The 19005-nt window shown below is 35.3% G+C and overlaps 1 protein-coding gene and 1 long non-coding RNA gene across 2 annotated transcripts; one reads left to right on the top strand and one right to left on the bottom strand.

Moving 5' to 3' along the window:
- Positions 1–3764: 3764 nt before the first annotated feature.
- LOC113474080 lies at positions 3765–13849 on the top strand. The gene is made up of 3 exons (XR_003395746.1): positions 3765–4086; positions 13249–13428; positions 13727–13849. It is a non-coding gene; the product is annotated as an uncharacterized LOC113474080 (long non-coding RNA).
- Positions 12361–18530, bottom strand: LOC100176942 (COP9 signalosome complex subunit 1). Its single transcript, XM_026833615.1, has 13 exons — positions 18372–18530; positions 18142–18237; positions 17635–17735; positions 17055–17135; positions 16527–16673; positions 16245–16380; positions 15820–15941; positions 15106–15202; positions 14708–14802; positions 14032–14218; positions 13732–13869; positions 13289–13423; positions 12361–12750 (listed from the first exon to the last, which is right to left on the bottom strand). The coding sequence occupies exons 1-13, from the start codon at positions 18414–18416 to the stop codon at positions 12703–12705; spliced, it is 1428 nt and encodes a 475-aa protein (XP_026689416.1). The 5' UTR covers positions 18417–18530; the 3' UTR covers positions 12361–12702.
- Positions 18531–19005: the final 475 nt, after the last annotated feature.

The following is a 19005-nucleotide window of genomic DNA, read 5'->3' as shown; positions in this document are numbered from 1 at the left end:
GGCTTCCCGCAGCTTTCGATTAAACGTAGCTCCACGCCCCTATTTTCACAACGCAGTTATTTGAGGCAAATGGATATTTAACGAGACCGTCTGTTGGCATGATACATGGTATCTAAGACGAAAACTTCACCTATCCGATTAAGCGAACAAGTTTGAATTCGCCCGACGAAAGTAGTCTACCGCATGAGATATGTATGAAGTGTCACAATTAAATTTCCCGAGTATGAACCATTCATGTATTGAAATTGAATGTGCCAAGGGCGAGGCTGCCCGTCTGCTATTTCAGCCATTAAATTAACCTTCAACGCATACAGCCGTGCAGGCGTAATTACACTGACGCTCCACCGACAACATTGAGGCGAATGGAAAGGTTTTTATGTCGCCGATATTTCGACATTTGATCCCACTACGGCCCCGTCGTGACACTGAATGAATAAATTGCGAGCGTATATACCATGCTGAAATATCAGCAGCGGGCAAATCCATACAAAGTGCTACGATACAACGCTTGGTGATATTAAAGTTATTTGCGTATGCACAAATCCGATTGCACGAAGAAGTATATATAAATCATATGTGGCGCGGAAAACAAAACTCAGTACAATTACCCGTATGCTTAGCCACCAGCATTTAAAATGTTTGCGTGATTGCTATAAAACGTTAACAAGTGTCAGCAGAATGCACTAACGTACCAGTTTTATAAGAAATCCTGGAACCTGCGTTAAAATGACTCGCAACACTCCCAAAAGCCGATATCAGGTTACCGATAATAAACAAATACGAAAATCTTACAAATGCAAACGTACATTTTAACTACAAACTGTTCATTTCTTATACGACAAGGTTCCGCTGCACTTTTTAAGACTGTATACCTCACTGTAAACCTTTAGGGCTTTAATCTAACTTAAGCATCACTAAGATGCAGGCTTCCCTCACGCATTTACGCCCTAACGTTTCAGAGTACACTCGGTATCTATATGGTACACTGCATGTCAAGTCGTCCGCCATTTTAACTCGCGTCACGACAACTTTCTCTCGCACTTCTCTCCTTTCTGTCCTGCGCTCTCAGTTTTGAATGCGAAATATGTAAAGGAAGTCGCCCATCCTGTTAAATTCCCAATGTTAAACTACAAAATCGAAGCGCAAAACGACATAAAGAACCGATACAAGGCACGATGAATCAAAACGTACGGCCCCAATCAAACGTACATAAAGTAGTTTGGGACCGAACAGAAAAACTCCATTTTAATTATAATATAACTACCGCGGTAAGAATGATAAAACGTAGGTTACTGCTTGTTTAGATTATATTACCCGGTCTTTGTACACACTTGGCGTGCAAATAGTATAAAATACTTTATGTAATTTAACTTTGTGACTGGCACCTAATACAGGCAAAATAAATTAATGTCAAATGTCAGAATAACACTATAAATACAAAACGCACGTTTAACAAACATAACAGACATCAAAACGGAATGCAAATTTTAATTCTAAACTAAAATTTTAAATCATGGTTATAACTAAAAGTATATAGCATCTTTTTAAACTGAAATACAATGGGAACCGTTTTAAAGCGGTAACTATGTCTTTTGCATACCTATTTTTCACAAATAAAAACCCGCAATTCCCGCAATTTAATTTGCTGATTGTTTAAATTAATATTCACTACCGTACTGGACTAAGCATTGGCATTTGATCAGTTTTGTCGCTTTGGTAAAGCAGAAATGAACCGCCATTTTTCTATTCGGAGTGAAAAACCTCGCCCGTTTAAAGCGGAATTTTTAAATTGAACGAAAATAAATTGGCTACAAAAGTCCAAGAACGAGTTTGACTTTGTCGGAGAAATGAATAAGTCACTTTATTTACGAATTGCGTCACGAAATGGGATTATTAAACTCAGTTTATTTTGCCTCTCCCCAAAGCACCTCCGGTAATATTTCTAGATAACAATCGACGTTTCTCCCACTCTTTCTCTTTGTTGCTCTTTTATTATCTTGCGACAATGTAAACTCTTGCGCCATCTCTATGTTTAAACAATGCAATATAAAGAATGAACAAAGTATTTTAGTAACTTGCAGAGTATGACTTAACGAACACAAAGTACTTGGGGTAAACATCAAGCGCATGTCTCCTACGCAAAAGCCAACAACATAAACGTTATTCAAATATTATGCTGGACGATATTAGATTTAAAAATTAAAAGCTAACTTACTGTTTGGATGAACTGTTCCTAAAACCGATAAGTATATTTTAAAACGTTTTTTTTTCATAGTTGCATAATATAATATAGCAATTTACTTATTTTTTCGAATAGTGTGGCGAAGCTAAAATTTATTAAAACAACGACGAGAAAGAAATTGGCAGCAAAATGACAAACGTTAAAAACACGTTACGGATTACGGATAAAAACTACTACAGTAACCGGATTTTAAATATCTTTATTTAAAAATTGAAGGGGATTATCTTTTTAGTTTGAAATAAAACAGTTTATAAACAATTAGCGACAAAGTAAGTACTTACAAACGAAAGAGTTTTAAATAAGTATTTATAACGAAATGTGTGAAAAGGGATTTCTTTAGTTTGAGAAGATATTTTATAATTACAGTGGGAGCAGGAGTTTGGTTTGGCTTCCTCTGACTCAAACTATCGAGGCTGTGAAATGATAAGTGCAGCTGGTCAAGCGTGCCTAATGACCCAAGACGTTAATCACGTGATGATCGATAAGTCCTGTGTTCATTGAAGTGTGACAGGCTCTATATCGAAAATTTAATAATAAGATGATATAGTAGTGTAGGGTATAAGATGGATACCGTGAGCACTATCCCGTATTTCCTAAACGTGTTTTTAACAATTGACAACGCTATAGTTTGTTAACTATTAAATGTGCCGGTATAACAGAATAAAAATATGGGCCATCTTACCCCGACCTACTATATTTAGTAACGAAATCAAGATAAAATACGAAATCGAACGAAATTTTTGCGTTCTGCACGATCGTTACTTTTGCAACTGTAAACATTAGGCACACCTGGCATCTAGGAAATGTCATGTAATATTCGCGGAGATTTTTCACGAAAAGCCTCAAATTATGTCCCAGGCGCATTTTGCTGCAGCTGCTTCGTGTTTGCGGCGTGTGCAACATTGAGAGCGGTTGTTGTCGAAACGAACACATTTATAATTGCGTTCAGGCAGGGCGAGGCTTACATACGAAAACTACGATGAATTTAATTGTATGTAATAACGCATGAATATACACGGTATGAAAAGACTTACTGCAGAATTATAGAGAATGTTATCCTAACGCTAACATTTGCAAAGAAAGCGTATACAAGTCGTATGGTCGAACGTTATATCTGTTGGGTACCATGTTTCTGTGCAAATAGTACGACAAAAGTAAAATGTGCAAATTCTGTTAACCTTTGCGGAGTCACGTAATTACACCTAAGCACACAGAAGAAGCTTGCCGCAGTGCGCAGGTTATACAGAAAAGTTTACTGTAAGTCATAACCAAGATAACTTAAATGTTTAAATCCCTTTGTACAAAGGTTTCGTTCATTTTAATTCGGTTTATTTAGGAAGGAGACGACAGGGCAGTTTAGTTTTGGCCGGTTGGTTGGCGCTATGACCCAGAACCGGCATGGTTGTAAAATCATAACATTGCACAACGACCACTCTCTCGCTCATACACACACAAGCACTCGGTCTAAAATTTACAATCAGGTCGGGAGAATGAAAGAGAATAAAAAGAGGAGGAGGCGCCGCAGGAGCAAGGCCCGATCGATCTCCGCCAGGTCTAGTGGAAAGGTATGTGCCGTGAGTGCCCACTACATGACTTAGTGCTCTGCTGTAGCGATAAGAGACTGTAAATTAGCACAGCCACGGTGGAGATTAGTTCGAAGATACCACAAGCTACAAGTGAAGATAATATGAGGTTTCGTCAACGTGACAGGTTCCAATTTGACAGGCGTGCCACTGATACTGACTGTTGGTCCTCGTGCTTACAACATTACAAGTTTTGGAGTATATGATTGGAATGAAGCTCTTATGCATTACGGATTACCAAGCAGGATTTGACAACCAGTGGTACGTATTGTAACTTACGTTATTTTAAATCATGTGTCGCACAATCATAGTGCCACATTTAAGTTGTGTACAGCTTTTTAAAAACAAATGTATTTTAAGTTCTAAATTTACTGTATACTATCTTTTATTTACGTGTGTTGTACAATTATATATATATGGGCAAGTCACACCCGCAAATGCAGCTGTTCCTATTCGTACGCTGCGTGTTAGTTCGGTCATTGATTCCCTTGCGCATGTTAACTGTAAAACGTAGAAGGCATACGAAATGAAAGATTGGCGTCGTGGGCAAAGCAATGTCACGGATCACTGACCCCCAGTAAAAACATGAAAACTATGTCGCGGCCATTCCTCCCTCTGGCAGGAGTGGTAGCTTTTAACCTCGCGTATTGTTTTCTATTACAATACAATATTATATGTTTTAAGTGAATCTTTATTGTTACAAGGTGTCTGCTATACTGTTGCCGTATTTCTATAATCAATATTGCCTTTCGTTCGAAAACCTAATGTTTGCATTGTTGTATGAATAGGTTATAGCCTTAAGCTAAAAACTTTGTGAACAGAACTTAACTTTGCCGTGTCCTGGACTTGCGGTCAATTAAATCCCGAATTTGCCAATCTTATCAAACATGCCTGTTTTAACACTAGCAGAGTGTATTTTGTTGCTACACTGCTAGGTCTTACCACATATTTTTGGACGGTGGTTCTTGGACAAATTTAATTCAATCTTGAAATTATAAACGTTCGTCAATTTATGTTGTTTGAACTATATTCTAACATTATAGTAGGATGGGAAAATATGGGACACCTTGAGCACATAATATCCAATTATCCTGGTCGTGTTTTAAACAATTAACAATGCTTTATGGGAGTCGTTGTGAGAATATAGTTATATAATTCTTTGAATGTTCTTTGTTTACTACCAAATATGAGGAGAAAACAGTATGAAAAGGTGTCCCATCTTCCCCCACCCTACTACATCAATTTAATTTATATAAGATATAGCCAAACGCTGAGCATAAAACGAAACAATTAAAATGTTCTTGCATGTCCTAGTTAAAGTGTCTTGGAGATGCCTCGATTTTTTTTAGATGGCGATATAGCCTCCGTTTCCGCCTTTAACCTAAAGTGCGGTATATTGGTACGGTTGAATTGTAACGTTCGTGCCGGGTTGTCACTTGAAGTATATCCCGTCATTCAAAGCCTGTGTGGCTTGATCAATGACCGGGCGGCCACAAATCGTGGGAAACGCTCTTGGTGGTTGGGGTAAATGGCGCACTCGCATACAGTAAGGCTGAATGAAGAGACGTTTGGGATATTTTTAGCTTTAACCTTCTGGATTTGGGAATATGAACTGTAATACTGAATGTAATTACAATGACTTGACTATATTGAATCTTTAGTTCAAAATCTATTTTGGTTTAATAAACTCGATAAATGATACCTATCTCGCAAACGAAATGGGACACCGACTCCCAACGTTGTTATTATGAGCACAAAGAGCAGATAACGTAATTATCGCTTAAGAAATTCAGAGGTAATGCCCATGTGTGGTCCATTTTTAACGACTTGGTTTGGAAAAGTTTTATTTCGCTCTTAATGCCCTCTCCCATTGTCTGCCTGTAGCGAATTGCGTTCCTAAAAGTTCACGGTAATTTGGCCGGTAAGGAATAGATTTATGTCAATTTTTGACCACCCCAATTGACTGCATGCTTTTCGTCGACCTGGCCCTGCGGCATGTGAACTACGTATATGAGTTATGTGGCTTACGGCCTTCGTCCGAAAATACTAATTAAATCTGCGCGTAATCGGGTTAGATTGATTGCATGTGATTTTATCTTGGCGTTGGCATATTATTAAATCTCTGCCTGAGTCAATATAGCTCGTTACGTGTGTTTTAAGTGTGGCTTTCATATTCGCAACGTACGATGCCTCAATTAGTCAGCTGCCATGTAAAGCTGTGGTAAAATAATCTTGCCTTCCAATTACTACTTCAACTGCCAAATGTATATTTTACGAACCACCGCACGTATTTGTTGTGCATTTCGCAGTTAGTTGCGCGTTTTAACGACGTTCGTTGGCTGGGATTATTGCCACACGAGATAAGAGTTAAGAAAACAGAAACACAACGGCTCACAGAAATACGGCGGCTTTTACTCAATAATTTAATAACAGTCGAATGAATGACACATTTCCCAACATTAGTTGGAAATATTTAAATATGTGGTAACAGTAGGCGGGAATGAGGTTTATGAAACAGAACGCCCGTGGTATAACGACTGTCGCTGCCCTACCGCGCTAGAACAAATAAGTTACAAGCATAAGAAACATTCATTCATAAATAGGTGTTTAATGAGCCTACGTCTAGCATGAGTAGGAACCCTCTTTAAAAACGTCGCATGTTACGTAATGTATTAATTGCATTAAGTGTACAACTCAAACAGATGAAGTGTTGACGAATTTAATCTTGTGTTAATAAGTTGCCAACGGTGCAGGTAATTACCAGCGTTTCATCTTACCGCATTTCCCGACAAAGCAACGAAAAATGATTGATCGTAACTTAAACACACAATGGAACCAATAAAAGATACACAAAATCAAGCCTATTTTTAACGATTTTTCCGTGTTTAAAAAAACTCTTCACGCCAATAAATGTATACACGGTAGGTTGGGGTAAGATGGTCCATGTTTTCCTTCTCTTTTATCGACCCATTTGGTGGTAAACAAACAATATTTACCTAATTTTATTACCAATCCACATAACTCTAATCGGGCTATTGTTAAAAACACGATTGGAAAATAATGATTTCTATGTGCTACCCGCATCCATCTTACCCCATAGTACTATAGATATAATATTTTTTCAGTTATAATTATTTTCAGTTGAATTGCTTTTTGGTTTTGTTGTAAACGGAGGTAGCCTTGGTATATAAACTAAAATTGGTGATCATTGGGACACGACATTTAATTTAAAGTAATAAAAACTGCAAACAAGAAACACATATCAACCATGCACCAGTATGGTAGGTTGGGGTAAGATGGCACATATTTTCATCCTCTTTTATCGTCTCATTGGTAGTAAACAAAGAATGTTTACAAAATTATAAAATTGTATTTTCGTGTTTTTAAATGTAGTGTTCTTGGTCTAAAGCTGAAGTCATACCAAACTAAAATTCCGCATAGCACAAACAAAAGCGTAGTTAGAGCAAATTTGATCCGTGTTCTCAGCCACCTGTTGCGCGACATGTTGCGGCCATTTTGTTAAGCGCAAAGGTTAATACTACGAGTGCTAATAAAGTGGTGTTCGTGTATCACTGTATCTCTGCACAGACAACATGCCGAATTTTCAATGCACTGATTTTTAGACAGTTTTATAAACAGCATGTTGGGGTAAAATGTTCCATTCTCTTTTATTGTTCCAATAGATATTAAACAAAAATATATTATAATATTTGGAATCAAATAATCGTATTCCGGCGACTCTGAAGGAGCGTTCTAGCCTGCAGTACTGAATATTCCGATTTATAAAACTATGCTTAAAAAAACTCGTGCATAAAAGCGTGTTTGTCTTGGAAATTAACTTCGTTATTCCAGAAGGTTGCTAAATGTATAAATATATACTACATTGTAAGATTTCATATTTTCGTTTTTTATAAATTACATAAATTTAAATAACCTTGATTTCATCTTGCTATCCACTGTTACTAATCACTTGGTTTAAAATGGTTTGCCACATTCGATAAAGGGGTTTATGAAATTATGTTTAAGTTATGGATGCTCCGTGACTGTGGATGAACATAGTTTGTTTGATTTACGTTTAAGTTTCGTGAATATAATTTAAAAATTTGTAATAGATTTAACATCTCGTAAATTTTATTCATTACTTCAAATACAGTAACAAAGATTACTTAAAACAGTGAAGAAAATGGAATTAGCTGCAAAATAACAGGATTTCTATTCAAAGTTTTGGGATATAAATGATCAAGGTTTACCAATACGCAGGTTTGGTAATCATCGAAATAGTGTTACTATTATGGATATCAGGAAATCTTTGCTCTTGTTTAAAAAGTGAACGAACGTTGTCCATCACTTTTCTTGTCTGTATATAGTTTTGTGGATTAATAAACAAATGGTAGCCTCCAAAAATCGTTTATAAAGAAATAGTTTTACTTTTGTAAAGATTGAAATATATTCGAGAGCTTTAGCTCGCGTATAAGACCATCATGTAGTCTGATGGAAATACGCAGAACGTGTCCAATCTTCCAGCGATTTTGTGCTTAATCGGTTGTCTTGGCAGAAGTAGCTGACTATTATAAGATTGCGGACAGTTGAGACGCGACTTTGCAATTACCGCTTGTCAGGAACGCTGTCCGGACGAACGAAACGTGTAAGCGGACCTTCAGCGCTCACATGCCGAACCCAGTTCACCTTGCTGCTGATGATATATAGATGCAGCAAAGGGATCGCGACGCCCGTTACTAAAAAATATAAATTTATAAAAAAAAATCGAATTTTTTAGAATTATTATTTTATTATTAAAAACGCAGTTGTAATATTTAGTTCTTTGTTTTAGTAGATTTATTCATTTCTAACTTACTAACGTACGTCTATCAAGATGTAAATAGGAGTTTTCGGTAAAAAATGAGAATTTTATTAAAAACATTTTCACTCCCTACCTACGGCGCATTTAAGAACTTATTCGTTTTTTGGTTTTGCTACTGGACGCAGATGACTAACTTTCGTTGTAAATCTTGCTCTGCCTAACCTTTCCCAAATATTAGGACGTTATTTGCTGCTTTTAAAGATTGAAGAGGTTAGAGGATATTCTTATACACAAGTTAAACGTAAACGGCAGAGCAAAACACGAACTATGATACCTATATACACTTGTCGATACATTAATAGTTGATGTCGATGCTAGGTCAATTAAAAAAACCCAAAGCAGTTATGCTACGTTCAATGTCTTTTCCGTTTATACCCAATCAACTCTGTGATTGTGGTCTGGTGCTCATAGAGTAGGACGATATTTGTGTCAAGAAATACAGAAAGAATCGGTTGCTACGAAATATGTAACAGTAATACCAGATCCTGGTCTACATTCCTATTTAGATGTTTGTGGTATATGATCTCACTTTCCGTGTTATTTAAGTAATTTGGGACCGAAACAGTAAACACAGATTAACGACTACGTACGGTGAATCGGTGATCGTATATTTCGGTATGGACAGTATTGCATTTAAAAGTTTGTTCTGATAAAGGCAAAATAGGCAAGAACACAATTTATAAATTAATTTTAAAATATTTTTTGTTTCTATTTATTATCACACTGCATACAAAGATACAGTTACTATTTTGAGCTATTTATCATCTATTAATGGATGTGACATTTGTGTAAAAAATCAATACCTTTAACTGACTCACTGCCCATTTCGGTATTATAGCCCTTGCGCCATGAACGAAATTAATCTAATTAACTTTAAATCGTGCAATGAGTCACTTATAGAAATACGAAGACTATTTAAAGCTAAGGGGTCTCTTACACACATATAACATAGTAGGGTGAGGGAATGGGACAACCGTTTCATTCTATTTTTCGTGTCATTTGGTAGTAAACAAAAAAGATTTAAATAATTATAAGACCGTATCCTCACGACTCCCACAGACCGGTGCTAATTGTTTAAAGCAATATTGGAATATTCGGATATTATATGCTATAAAGGTGCCCGCCTTCCCCAACCCTACTATACATTGAAATACTACAGTATGCACTGCGAATGGTGCAGTTCGAAAAAAACACCCACGTCAAAGTCACTCATTCGTTAAAGTCCTAATGTAACTTGTAATGTAACGGGACACCGGGATAAGAATGACGTGCTATCGTCATTGACCTGTCAATCAAACTCTAACCAAATTTCCCAACTTGCAAAATATTGCTAATACGTTGTGTTCCTACTGTTAAATCACGGTATACCAATGTATTGAGTAGGCTATGACCATACTAACTAGTATTTTAACTTTTTTGCATGATGAATAAAATAAGTTATCATATAAGTTATCTTATCTGCTAATTCCCTTTTCTTCGATGTTTTAAATTTAAATAATCCGATCTTTGGTACTGTACATGAAGAGGCAAACAAATCTAATTTAAGTTAGGTTGTTTTTTAAACCTTAAAAAATAAATTTGAACTGAGCAATTTTAATTTATCCTTATTAGTTCGCCGTAATTTGAATATTATTGCACTTAATTTATAAATAAACAGCACTTTTGGTAAAACGACGTAATTTTTATTATGCCGACGTTTCTTATTGCATATACGGCGACGAAACAAGGCAGATGGGACATCTGTTAATTTTTTTTCACAGAAACCAATTTACCTATATATTATGTTATGCCTGGTAGAAACAACAGTAGATTATTTCACTATTTGCGTAACCTCGTAGCTAGGTCGAGCGTAAGTCAAATCGGCTTAATGCCCGGCCAAGAATGTCGATCTGGCTCGATGACGTCACGGGACTGTTTATATTCACCAACACACACACATTTATGTCTTGAAATATTTCGTTAGCATTATAAAGACGGCTGAATAAAGACAGAGATTTCTGTACATAACTTTAAACTAGAGATATAAATTATTATTTTACTGCTTAGTATTTCATTTATTGGAAAGATTAACGTTGCTGTATAAGAGTTTTTACAATTGCAACATTCCTGACAGAAACCGTTTATAAATAAAAGATAACAATGTGTTACTGCGACAATATCACAAATAAACAGTTTTGGCACGATTTATATTTTATTGTAACGATGTCGGTTAAAGTATTAAATTTTAGTATGTCTGCCATTTTAATGAGGAAGCATTTAGCTTACAGTTCAACTCGTGGCTTGTACTATTGTTTCATATCGTTGAATTTGTTTGTAACTGTACCCCCTTTCGTATCGTTTTGTGGATCTGTCAGCCACGCTTTTATTTGTCACTTTTCAGCATTTAGCCCTACTGTGGTTTAAGCGATTGTCGTTTTGCAGCTAATTTCATTAAAATCGTTGTTTTAATGAACCAGATCTTTGTTACTGTATTCGAAGAGATTAGTGAAGTTTATGGGTATGATATATTAAAGATTATTATGAGTTAAATCAGTTTAAGTTTACTGGAATAAAATATTGCTTGAACATGAAATGCCCTATATAGTGATACAGCTTTTGCTTTAGTAGGCTTCTAAGTAATTGAATATTTTGTTTCGAGGGGCAGTGGCCATATAGTTCTACCAGCAACATAATTAGTTCAATTTTCTCATCAAAACTTTACCAGCATAGTGTACGGTTGTGAAAAAGAAAAACGGAAACGGTTGAAAACAGTTGAGGGGACTTATACAAACAAACTCCACGGAAGGTTTAAGGTCATCGTTGGGGCATTCAGAGTCCAATTACACGGTTAACACTAGTTTTTCGGCGCCTGCTATTGCCAAACTAACCTGTAGCAGGAGTTTGGTATCAGATTGCGCGTGACCATGTTAGCACAGTGTCTTTTGCAGGCTCGCTATTCCACGACCACCCAGTACTCTATAGAGCTAATTTCCTGTTTTGTTGTAATTCGTGGCATATGTGCATTTATACACGTCGTAAAATACAACCTTGTTACAATTAACTAGAGCAGTTATAATATTTTTTCGTCCGCAAGCACACGTTTCAGGCAATATCGACGAAAATATAGGGAACGTAATTTGTAGCTACTTTAAAACAAATTATCGTTGCATCGCGCGCGCCAAGGATTAATGGACTAGTGGTTCAGTGGCGCCTGGAACCAAAAGTTAAATAAGACCTGGTGTTGTGACAACAGGGGCGCCCGAGACAAAGCTTGCCGACAAATGCAAGGCTGACAGGTTACTATTAACTATCAAGGACGTTTGGGACAGCCGTGATTGATTATATCCAAGCTCAAATAACCTGAACCGAAATGAGACAGCGCAGATGCAATTGGTTGCAAATTTCGATGATTTTTTGTGGTTATTACTTTAACACATTCCCCCAAAAAATCGTTTTCGTGCTACAAAAGTATCAAAATTATTGAAAATAGAAAATGTGTCGTTTTTGGGCTGAATTGGTTTAGCTAAAAATGTTAGCCTTTAAGTGCCTAAAGTTAAACCGGAGCGCTGATACTTAAAATATACCCAACTTTATTTCATATGCTGCTCTTTCGCGATTATTAGGCTTCGGGTTATTTCAGCAAACAGGGATTGCTCTTTCTCGCTACCTAGCGGTTTAAATAACCACAAGATTAACCGGGTGTTCGAAATTTATTTTTTTTTCAAGTAAATAAATATGAAGAAAGCTATGAAATTTTGATAAACAATATTGAAATTAAATTATGGCAAAAGCACCTTTTAATGAAATGTGTGATCGGCATTAAAAAGCAACTTGACTGTTATAACCATTCAGTTTACAAATATACCAACCTATTAGCTATACGATAATAAACCACAAAAATGTAGAATATGAACATACTATATTTTTATTTTAATTTCCCCCTTGTAGCTGCAAAATGTACATGGGCTATTCTGTGTTGGAAATAATACATTAATATTCGAATTGTAAACTGCTTTACGAAACAAGCATTGATTTTATCACCTTGCAGCGCTACTAGTAGCTTCAGCGTCTTTTGATGGAGCGATCTGGTGTAAAAAAAGAAATAGATTTATTAAATTGTACCAATTCTTGTTCATTAAAACATGTTTTAAATTTGAACTTTTTTTATTTTATTACTGTGGAAGTTATGAAAAAATGATATATTTTACTCTTTGGCATTTAGCATGCACAATAAGTGAATGTTTGTTTAATGTAGTTTACTAGTTTCCATGGTAACAATCAGTCACACAAAAGGTGGTGGGTAATTATAAATACATACTTTTTATCCTCACAACACGTTTACAAACAAGAAACAGACAAACCATTAAATAAATAAATACCTATTCAATGTTTGGTATGTTTCCATTCCCATGGATTGGGCAAGCATAAAATAATAATAAAATTAATACCTATACACAACTACCAGCTTAAATTGTAAACAAAGCTTAATTCTTTGTTGTTTTATTCAGAAACTTATACACAGGCAACTATTATCATTTTTTAACATATTATTTTGACCACAATTGAAAAAATGTCTTTTCCAGGTGTTGCAACCCTCTGTGTGGTATTGGTTCATAAACTCACTTGCACAGATATGTTGTTTCGAATAACAGCGTTGCGTAGGATCAGAGCTTTAGTTCTGTGAAGATATTCCTTCCCTAAATCAAGTGTACGAGCGAATGTCAAACTTCTGTCATCGGTATCTCTTGCATGAAGTATCTATGGTAATAAATGTGGAAAATATTTTCAATGTTGTAGTAAATTAAGAAACTCTATTGATGCTACAAGATAAAATAAACCGTTTTTTGGCACAACTATTTTTATATGCAGGCAAAAGAGCCAAATGATTAACGCATTTTAAAATTACTTTTATGTTAATACATTGGTTAAACTGTGTTTATATATATATTATAAATATAAATACATTGCCCAAGCTCTAAAGTGTTTATTGCTTAAACTGTTTTCATATATAAATATGAATTCCCTTACAAAAAATAACATCTTTCCTCAATTTGTTTTTAGTGCACCTTATTCTGAGAATCAATTCTTGCTTGAATCTGTCCATCGAGTATGAGAGGCATCAGTTCATCTTCCAATTCGTTCACACTACAGTTAAACGCAGTCGCCATTTTCTGCATATCTGCTAACTTGTAAGGGCTGAAGTACTGTTAAAAATGAAATTTAAAGTCTTGCAATTTGAGGAAAGATTCGCATCAATTAGTTTGTTAAAAAAGAATGAGGTTTTCTCTTTTTAAACAAAGTTGAAATGTTTTATGTGTTGAAAACCATATCACACAAGGCGGCCATTTTGTAAAACACACACACACCTGTATCAAGGCCCTGCAGCGAATCTTTGCAATTAACTGGTCAAGATGCAAAGATAGATAAAGATCAAGCAGATGGTTGTCTCTCCCACTTTGTAGCAACAACAAGCATCTACCGTACTGTGATTTATAAAACGCAAAGACAATTTCTCGAATTGTTGGCTCCAATTCCAGCAGTAGTTTAAATGAACTAAGAAATAAATGGAGAATTTTTAGAAAATTTTCGAATTACAAAAAAATTCTAATTTTATTATAACTGTAAAAGCTGTCAACACCATATTAGTGCTGCAAAACTCACACCCAACTACAAACAAATATTGTGAAACAAGGAAAATACATTTTGTTGGTTGAATGTAACTTATTTATCCTTGGTGGTGGGGAAATGACAGTCATTGTAATGCGGGTGTTTGTTTCATACACCTTGTGCCTGCTTACTAATTACCACATGGGTGAATATCTAGGTAATTTTTCTTGCATTGCATGAGCTGTTAATTTATAGAACAGATAAAAGACCACTGGATTGGAGCAATTGGTGTTAATTTAGTTGCCCAAAAAGGCAAAGAACACCCAGCCCACAATGGTAGCGGCATCAGGACTCAAACCCTGAAACTTTAGGTCAGCGACAGGTGTGATAGCCACTTTACCAAAGCGCCAGTCGATTTATTAGTTGTTTTATTACCTGCTGGATATCACAGAAGCTTGCAATTCCTCCCGACTAAAGGTAGCAAGCGCACACAGACTACCATACACAGCAACATTATTTGGAGACAGAAGCTAAAAGATAAAGAAAATTAATTCGTACCTTAAGAATTCTATGTTATAAGGGTGAAGTGATATAGCATGACATGCCATGGGTCCTAGGATACAGACTAGAATTAAGCAATTACCCTGGATATCCAACACTACAACTTGTGCAGCAAGGGCTCTTTAGTAGATAAAGCATAGAACACATTTATTTTATATGTGGGGGCAGTCCTAGTCAAGGTCCTGAGATTTATGCCAGATTTGGCAAAGTACCCTATAGTATATAGTAGCCATTTTGTACGGAATTATCTTTACAAAATGACCAACACTAACCTCTGGGAAGTCACAGTGGTCAACAGAGGCTTGTAGAAAGCTCTTGGCAGCCATTTTAAATTTACCGGTCGCAAATTGTGCCAATCCAGCTGCACATCTAGAAACAAAATGAATTAAAAATCTACAACATGGGTCTTGAATAAGCAGTGATTTAGTGATCTGTTCTACATAGGTGAGGCCATGTAGCCAGACAGGCAAGGATTTTTTTTATATGTAGTGATCACTCTAGTTTATATTCAAAGTCCTTATTGTGGCATTCTATAGTGACAATGGTTCATAAACTTCATGAACCATATGTTAAAAACTACAGAATGAACAAATAATTTCCCTCTTTTTCCAAATGCTTTCGTCTATTACTTAAAGACGACACATCCCCGCAGAAAAGAGGAAAAAATGTTTTTAAACGAGTTATATGCTAAAATAAATTTTTGTTCACGGCTCAAAAGTGTCATTTTATTTTGTTGTGTTTATCGAATAAAATAAAATTCATTTATCAAAGTATGGCAAAGCAATGATAGTCATTATTATAAGGCTGTTATGTTTCATACATCTCTTCCACTTACAAGTTTTGGGTGCCTGCCGTGCCTACTAGTTTTAATGTGGACTCTTAGAAAATTTGTTGTTAAATTTGTTGTGAACTTTTGCAAAAAAATGTGTATCATTACACTTTCTAGCTTTTTGGGATAACATTAAAATGTTTATGATATCACTTACTTCAACTTAGTAAATATTGCTTGACTTTGTTGATCTCTTTCCTTTTCATTAAAATCTCCGATTGCTTCAGCTTTGTTGACAAAGGTCAACACATGCGACCAATTTCCAAGATAAACACAAACCTATGTGATGAAAATAAACACATTTTTATATAAACACAAAGTTTTCTACCCAATTTTGTCCCATCATCCAAAAAACACAATTTTTTTTAAGAGACACATAATTTTTCTACACAAGTTTTTAACACACAGGCACATTTTTATAGGAAACAAAGTGTGCAACACAATTTTTTGTTAAAAATATTTTGACAAAATGTTTCATTAAAACTGTTATTTCAATACCATCTTGCTTAAAAAATTTTAAGCTATAATTTAATAATACAAACATAAATTTTCTGTACCTATAGCTCAGTGAGTAAAATTTACCTTAATAACATTGAGACACATATTAACAATATGTTTTGGGCAAGTACAATAATCTCTAGCTCTGCTGTAGCATTTTAGGGCGTTGCTTAAATCTCCCATATTCAGGTAGTGACTGCCAAGGTCATCAAACCCTCTCCTGAAATATAAATAAATTTGTGTAACTTATATGTGAAACCTCTCAAAAATAAATTCAAGATTAGTTTGCCTACAAAATCTTATGAACGAATGAATGAATTATGTGTGGGGTAAAAGTTTGAAAAATAACTTCTATGTAACACATACCTTATGCTTTCTTTAATTGAATTGCTTTTACAGTTCTTTAAATCAATGTCAAGTTTTTCTAGCAATGTACTCGCATGTTTGGAAGTTTGTTCAACCCAGAATTGATCCAGAGTTGGGATCTGGTTCGCGAAGTTGCTTTCATCATTACTGCAAAGGTATGGGGTTAAACCAGGGCTTCTCAAACTAGTGGTCAGGACCCCTTACACCTAACGAACTTTAGGGGTCGTTAAGTGTATAAATGTTTTATACAAGGTACTGTATTTGTTAAACTATTAACTGTGAACAATTTAATAGATTAAAAGGAGTCGCAAGAAAAAAGTTTGGGAAGCTCTGGGTTAAACAACCAAAGTCCTCTTTAATTTTTACCAAAATATATTTAAAGAGATAAATGGTTTTTACATTTCTGTTTTTTCATCACAATCATGCAAATTAATTAGTTAACGACTCAGTTTTATTTACATACTATAGGCTAACTAAGTAACTAAAGAAAACATGTATTAGGAATTATTAGCAGATAAAGTAAGTTACCGCATTGCATCCACCAGTTTTTCATGAATTTCTTGGTAATAGGTTACATTGATTGTCTTTTTTACATAAGCGCAAGCCATTCTGTAAAAGTTTTTTGTTACTGTTATTAGTTTTAAATCTTTTGTCCTCCGATGAAAGACCACCTTTAATACTGGAGTCATGTTATAGACTGTGCGGTAGCTTTAACTTTAAACAAATTGTGCTGTTTGCGAGTTACGACGTGTAACTTAGTGGGTGATTGTTGTTTTCCACATGACTGCCAATTTGGTTCCCATTGCTAATTCTACATGGATGAGGTACTTGTCAAAGACTTAGGATTTAGGCCAGATTTACTCCAATACTGAAAATGAAGCCCATTACTCCAATACTGAAATGATTTTCTTTTCTAAGAAAGAAACATGCTCCCAACCCATTTATAACTGTGTTGGAGTAATTGTTATGAAGTACATTGTCATGCCAACAATGATAACAAGCTTTAAACAATTTTTTGGTTGAAAATAAAGATCAATTTTTTGATCTTTATTTTCTAATTATTATTTACAATGGTGCAAAATTTTAATAAAAACAATTTTATTTTCACCTTAACGCTTCTACCCTGAGTGTAGGAGCATGTGTTGCAACAAACACAAGCCGCTCAATCCTCATGATACCAGAGTAGGAAGAAGCATAAGCATCCAAATCCTGTAGTTTATAAATGTCAGTACAATATAACGGCGCTAGTGAAGAATCCTTGATAGTACAGAATAAGCAACATGCTAGGGGTTTTGTGGAGAAGCACCATGTATGTTTAAAGCTATGCGAAAGTGTTTCACTTTATATTATGCGAAGAAATGATGACATTTAACAGAAAAACAGTTATTGCTGCTAAAGAATCCAAACATTGTTGAATTTTCTTAGAGTTGTGAATAATAATGATCATTATTCAAATAAAAAGGTTTATTACTTTATTTATGGTTTGGTGTATTCGTATCCCCCATTAGTTAGAAGGTCATGAGCTGCCTAATAATACAACCATACAGCCTACATGGTATTAGTTTTTAAATTAACCAATTTTTTATAAAACTTGGTAGACAAAACATAAACGCACCAATGTCGGCGCCTCCACAGTGAAGTTTGCTTCTCGTGGTTGTTCGTTACTTTCTTCTGGCTCACCATCTACTTGCATTGGCTCAACAGCCAAGCTCTGGAAAAAAACATAAACCTAAATTTAATTTATCTTTTCAAACACGATAGCAAAGATAAAACTAATTGAAACAGGAGAGAATTTAGCAACAAATCATACGGAAATACGAAACATTCAATAAAACGACAACTTACCGGCAAAGAAACTGAATTAAAAAGTCCCAACGTTGGTAAAGGCATTTCACTGTTACAACTATTCTTCTAATGTTGTTTCCGGTGAGATTTTCATGTGCTTACTCAGCTTACCTAGTATCTTAAAATTGTTTTTATTTCCACAACCGATGGGAATTCCCTTAACCGAAACCGTTCAAAAATCACGTTAATGGGGACGTGGTGAATTAGGTTAGGGGTTAGATTAAACCAAAGAGATGGTTTTAATCTCTTTGGATTAAACTATAGCCTACAAATACATGTATAGGCTATGACTAAACGGATGTTTATTTATAGTTCACGACTAGACGTTTATGAGAAACACCGTCACTTTTTATTAATATGAATTCGTTACATATATGAAAAGAACACGTAGGCCATAGGGGAAGTATCCAGGGGTGAATGAATGAATGAATGTAACTTACTTTATCCTCGCGTGGCCGGAAAACGACAGTCGTTATCACACGGGTTTAACACCTCGTGCCAGCTTACGAGTTACCTTGTATGTTACTTTGTGGGTGATTATTTTTTGGGGATTTTTTTTCTTTTTTTGTATGGCTGATAATTTTGACAATCCATTAGTGACCACTGGGTTGGAGCAATTGTTGTTAAGTGTCTT

The sequence above is a fragment of the Ciona intestinalis genome, chromosome 3, assembly GCF_000224145.3.
Source record: "Ciona intestinalis chromosome 3, KH, whole genome shotgun sequence".
In the NCBI taxonomy this organism is placed as follows: domain Eukaryota; kingdom Metazoa; phylum Chordata; class Ascidiacea; order Phlebobranchia; family Cionidae; genus Ciona; species Ciona intestinalis.
This window is presented reverse-complemented; position numbering and strand designations above follow the sequence as displayed.